The 6,000-nt window shown below is 48.8% G+C and overlaps 1 protein-coding gene across 2 annotated transcripts in view; it reads left to right on the top strand.

Moving 5' to 3' along the window:
- Nucleotides 1-4,078: 4,078 nt before the first annotated feature.
- LOC132216449 (E3 ISG15--protein ligase HERC5-like) overlaps nt 4,079-6,000 on the top strand; it is a 54,861-nt gene continuing 52,939 nt past the window's right edge. The window contains exon 1 of one of the 2 annotated variants that reach the window (XM_059665661.1): nt 4,079-4,584. In XM_059665661.1, coding sequence (XP_059521644.1) covers nt 4,299-4,584 — 286 coding nt within the window. In that variant the 5' untranslated portion in view covers nt 4,079-4,298. The remainder of the gene's footprint in view (nt 4,585-6,000) is intronic. The other variant, XM_059665652.1, reaches the window with a different exon arrangement.

The following is a 6,000-nucleotide window of genomic DNA, read 5'->3' as shown; positions in this document are numbered from 1 at the left end:
AAGGAACACTTGTGCACTGCTGGTGGGAATGCAGACTGGTGCAGCCACTATGGAAGACAGTATGGAGTTTCCTTAAAAAACTGAAAATGGAACTCCCATTTGACCCTGTGATCCCACTTCTAGGAATATATCCCAAGAAACCAGAAACACCAATCAGAAAGGATATATGCACCCCTATGTTCATAGCAGCACAATTCACCATAGCTAAGATCTGGAAACAGCCTAAGTGCCCATCAGTAGATGAATGGATTAGAAAACAGTGGTACATCTACACGATGGAATACTATGCTGCTGTAAAAAGGAAGGAACTCTTACCATTTGCAACGTCATGGATGGAACTGGAGAGCATTATGCTAAGTGAAATAAGCCAGTCAATAAAGGAAAAATACCACATGATCTCACTCATTCGTGGACAATAGAGACCATTATAAACTTTTGAACAATAATAGATACAGAGGCAGAGCTGCCTCAAACAGATTGTCGAGCTGCAGCGGGAAGGCCGGGGAGGGTTGGGGGGCAGGAGGTAGGGGGGTAAGAGATCAACTAAAGGACTTGTATGCATGCATATAAGCATAACCAATGGACATAAGACACTGGGTGATAGGGGAGGCTAGGGGACTGTCTAGGGCGGGGGGATAAAATGGATACATATGTAATACCCTTTGTAATACTTTAAGCAATAAAAAAAAAATAAAATAAATTGCCAATAGGGATTAACAACAACAACAACAAAAAAAAAAAATGGTGTTGGGAAAATTGGACAGATATATGCAAGAAAATGAAACTAGACCACCAACTTACACCATACACAAAAATAAACTCAAAATGGATAAAGGACTTAAATGTACGACAGGAAACCATAAAAATTCTAGAAGAATCCAAAGGCAACAAAATCTCAGTCATATGCGGAAGCAATTTCTTCACTGATACAGCTCCTAGGGCACTTGAAACTAAAGAGAAAATGAATAAATGGGACTACATCAAAATAAAAAGCTTCTGCACAGCAAAAGAAACCATCAACAAAACAACGAGAAAACCCACTGTGTGGGAAAACATATTTGCCAATGTCATATCTGATAAGGGCCTAATCTCCAAAATTTATAGGGAACTCATACAACTTAACAAAAGGAAGATAAACAATCCAATCAAAAAATGGGCAAACGACCTAAATAGACACCTTTCAAAAGAGGACATTCAGAAAGCCAAGAGACATATGAAAACATGCTCAAAGTCACTAATCACCCAAGAGATGCAAATCAAAACAACAATGAGGTACCATCTCACACCTGTCAGACTGACTATCATCAACAAATCAACAAACGACAAGTGCTGGAGAGGATGTGGAGAAAAAGGAACACTTGTGCACTGCTGGTGGGAATGCAGACTGGTGCAGTCACTATGGAAGACAGTATGGAGTTTCCTCAAAAAACTAAACATGGAACTCCCATTTGACCCTGTGATCCCACTTCTAGGAATATATCCCAAGAAACCAGAAACACCAACCAGAAAGGATATATGCACCCCTATGTTCATAGCAACACAATTCACCATAGCTAAGATCTGGAAACAGCCTAAGTGCCCATCAGTAGATGAATGGATTAGAAAACAGTGGTACATCTACACGATGGAATACTATGCTGCTGTAAAAAAGAAGGAACTCTTACCATTTGCAACGGCATGGATGGAACTGGAGAGCATTATGCTAAGTGAAATAAGCCAGTCAATGAAGGAAAAATACCACATGATCTCACTCATTCATGGATAATAAAGACCATTATAAACTTATGAACAATAATAGATACAGAGGCAGAGCTGCCTCCAACAGATTGTCAAACTGCAGCGGGAAGGCCGGGGAGGGTTGGGGGGCAGGAGGGAGGGGGGTAAGAGATCAACCAAAGGACTTGTATGCATGCATATAAGCATAACCAATGGACAGAAGACACTGGGGGTTAGGGGAGGCCAAGGGATTGTCAAGGGTGGGGGGAAAAAAGGACACAGATGTAATACCCTTTGTAATACTTTAAGCAATAAAAAAAAAATAAAAATAAATAAATAAGTATAAGTAAATAAAAGAAAAGAAAAAAATAAATATATAAAATAAATATCAAAAATATAAGTCTTTGTTTTACTATGGTTGCAAATATCAAAAAATTTCTATATGTGACACAGCACCAAGTTAGGGTTTTTCAAAATGCTGACACACTGAGCTCAAAAGTTTCGCCATCACCGCCCTAGGTAAAATAAGCCAAACGGAGAAAGTCAAACATCACATGATCTCAATCGTTCGTGGAATCTAATGAACAATATGAATTGACCAACAAAATAAAGACCCGCAGTAGGGGGGCATGGAACAGGCTGACATACCTGGATGTGGGGTTGGGGGTCCAGAAGAGATAAACCAAAGAACTTGCATGCGTATATGCAGAGCCCATGGACACCAGGAATAAGGTAAAGACCTGAGGGGTGGGGGTTGGGGGGGAGGGAATGAGAGATTATCTGTAATACTATCAACAATAAGAAATATTATGCAAAATGAAAAAAAAAAAGGAAAACACAAAGCCTGCATAAGTTTTATTCCATTTGTAAGGAATTCTAGAAAAGGCAAAAACTATATTGCCAGGAGTTGTGATGTGGCGGAAGGACTCGACTGCACAGTTCACCCTTTGACTTTCATCCTCAAGTTTAGTTTTTTATAACAACACTGGTGGGCCGGTGCACGAAATTCGTGCATGGGGGAGGGGGTGTTCCTTAGCCCAGCCTGCACCCTCTCCAATCTGGGACCCCTCGAAGGATGTCCTACTGCCAGTTTACAGGGATCAGGCCTAACCTGGCAGTCAAACATCCCTCTCACAATCCGGGACTGCTGACTCCTAACCGCTCACCTGCCTGCCTGCCTGCCTGCCTGCCAGATTGCCCCTAACCACTCTGCCTGCCAGCCTGCTTGCCTCCAACTGCCCCCCCCCCACCAGCCTGATCACCCCCAACTGTTCCCCCTGCTGGCCTGCTCACCCCCACCTTCCCTCCTCACTGGCCTGCTCGCCCCCAACTGCCCCCCTGCTGGCCGTCTCACTCCAAACTGCCCCCGCCCCCGCTGTCCTGATCACCTCCAACTGACCCCCACTGATGGCCTGCTTGCCCCCAACTGGCCCCCTGTTTGTCTGCTTACCCCCAAAGGCCCACAACTGCCCTCCCCTCTTGGCCTCTAACCGCTTCTACCTCTGCTCTGCCACCATGGCTTTGTCCAAAAGAATGTCCGGTAGGTCTTCTGGAAGGTCTCCCAGTCTAATTAGCATATTACCCTTTTATTAGTATAGATAGAGTCCTGCTGCACGGGTGGGGGCCAGCTGGTTTTCCTTGAAGGGTGTCCTGGATCAGGGGGGGGGGGTTCCGTTGGGGCATGGGGCGGCCTGGGCGAGGGGGCCTGTGGTGGTTTGCAGGCCAGCCACACCCCCATGGGGTGAGGGTCCCTGCTGTGGGTGCCTGGCCAGCCTGGGTGAGGGGATGAGGGCTGTTTGCTGGCTGGCCACGGCCCAGGGCAACCCAGGCTCCCAGACCCTCCTTGAGCAGAGGCCACAGTGGCTGTAAGCAGGTATCTGTGATTTCTTTATCTTCTATAATTAAAACTTTGTAGCCTTGAGCGGAGCCCACAGCTGGCCAGGGCAGGCGGGAAGCTTAGCTTCCTCCATCGCCAGGGACAACCCAAGCCTCCTGTTGCTCCAGCTCTGTGGCCACCACCATCATGGTTGGGTTTATTTGCATACTCGCTCCTGATTGGCTGGTGGGCGTGGATTGTGTGGTGGCTTGTGAGTGTAGGGGAGGTACAGTTAATTTGCAGTTTCTATTTTATTGGATAAGAAGATAGTTTGGGAAATGGTGCAAATCCAGCTGTGTCAGGGCTCCTCCTAGTGAAACCCCAGTTTCTTTCAAGGCCATTTGGTCCAGCCAGCTGGCAACACTTTTTCTGCCCCGCCCACCACCCTCAATAGGGCATCGCCCTGTGAACTTCGGACAGTCTAGAATTGTTTCAGTTTCCCTTTCCTTCTCCTTTCGATTCTGCAGCCTTAGAAGAAATACTCCCCTTCCATTCTCACTAGACCTTCGGGCTCCGCCCCCAAACAGAGCATTGGTGTTGGCATCAGCGCTGGGGCTGTTGAGCAGTCCACTCGCCAGCTGCACTAGGAGGTCGCGCTCAGGCTTCCAGGGTTTCCCTCTTCTCTGACCTCTCCTCCGGACGGACTTCCTTCTCCTCCCAAGGTCCGCGCAGCGGGGGCGCGGCTGTGGAGCCCGGGAAAGCGGCGATGGGGCCGAGGCCACCGAGGAGGTCACGGGGCGGCGCGCGCCCGGCATCCCGGCCGCCCGCCAAGTGCCGGCCGCCCGCCCAGTCCCGGACCCCGGCTCAGCCGCAGGGCTCGCGGCTGTGGCTCTTCCCCGACGCCCCGGACCTCGGCAGCGCGCTGTCCCGCAGGGCCGACGCGACGCGCCAGGTGTGCTGCGCGCGGGGGCGCCTGGCGGTGCTGGAGCGCGGCGGGGCCGCCGTGCAGGTGCACCAGCTGCCGGCGGGGAGCGACGGCGCCAAGAAGCCGAGTGAGTGGGGCCGGGCCACGCCAGCTCGACCCTCCGGCGCGGGCAGAGGGTGGGCGGGTGGGAGCCCGGGGCCCGCGCCGGCCCTCCAGCTTCTCGCGGCAGCGGCCCGAGTGGTGGGTGCGCGGTCCTTCTCTAAACGGGGAGGAGAGCTCCCGAGCGGACCCGGCGCCGCAGGGGTGCGCGGTGGTCCCAGGAACGCGCCGGGCCCGGGTGGGTTTTCGGGTTTCGCGCCTGCGGCAGCGCTGGGCTCCCCAAGATCCTGCGCCCGGTCGGCGCCGAGTTCGCAGTGGGAGCGCCCGCTGGGTCGCCCTCTCCGCGGGTTCGCGCGGCGCGAGGGCGCACACGGGCGGCATCTTCACTCGAGCCAGACTAGTCCGCCTTTATCGGGGTTTCTGTCCCAAGCCTTTCATTTGCCCCGTTTAGATCATAGCTGCTCCGGTTTTCTGAGCCTTTGGAGAACGCAGTTGCCTGGTTCTCGATGGCGGTACCTTACCTGGGCGAGCGGCTTAAAGAACGCTTTCAGTTGCACATCCCGAGGGGTCATCTCCGCGGAGATCGTCCCGGTTCTGTGACTCCCATTGCACAGGTCGGGAAGCGCGTGGCCACGCTCCTGCTCTTAAAACGTTGCTCCTGTGCTGACTGAAGAAGATGGTGTTCTGTTGTTCGTTTTGCTTTTAACTTGAGCGAGGCGGAACATCACTTGCATTCCTTTTTGGTGAAGTTCCTGTGCTTGTATTTGCCGGGCTTTTTAAAAATTGAGTTTTTCTTACCAGTTTGAAAGAGTTGTATGAACGTGAAGTCAGAATAGCCCTTTGTCGGTCATAGATGCTGTAATATTTTCCTCTTCTTGCACTTAGTTTGTGTTACTGTATAGTCTGCGTCAGCAATCTTTTCTGTTAAGGAGGCTTACAGATTTTTCTGATGTTAGGAAGCTATCCACGCCAACTTTTTAAAATGTACTCATCTTTATAGAAATTTTAAGCTTTCACATTTAAAATTAAAATTTTTGATAGGCTTGGCTATTATTTTGATTTAAGAATAGTGAAATAAGGGATATAGGTTTATTTGTTTTCCACCCGAAAGCCCCAATACCATGGGCTGTTTTTTTAAAATAACCTTTCTTTTTTCCCAACTGACTTGAAATGCTGAGTCTCTCAAAATCCAGTGTGTTAGGCCATTTCTTGTTTATTACCAAACTGTTTTCATTTGTAATGTAAAGTGGATTGTGCTTTGATATTTTACATGAATAGGTACTATTTTCCCAAATATCTATCCTACTTTAATTTTTGTGATAAAACTAAATAAGATAAGAGTAAATGGTAACTAATGAACAATTTCAAATCTCTTAACTTTTACAAAGGGAAAAATATGCACTAATACCAATAAAAAATTTTAAGAGCATCCTCTTTTAAAATA

This window comes from Myotis daubentonii, chromosome 1 (genome assembly GCF_963259705.1).
Source record: "Myotis daubentonii chromosome 1, mMyoDau2.1, whole genome shotgun sequence".
NCBI classification, from domain to species: Eukaryota; Metazoa; Chordata; class Mammalia; order Chiroptera; family Vespertilionidae; genus Myotis; species Myotis daubentonii.
The sequence above is the reverse complement of the archived record's forward strand: the minus strand, read 5'-3'. Positions and strand labels throughout refer to the sequence as shown.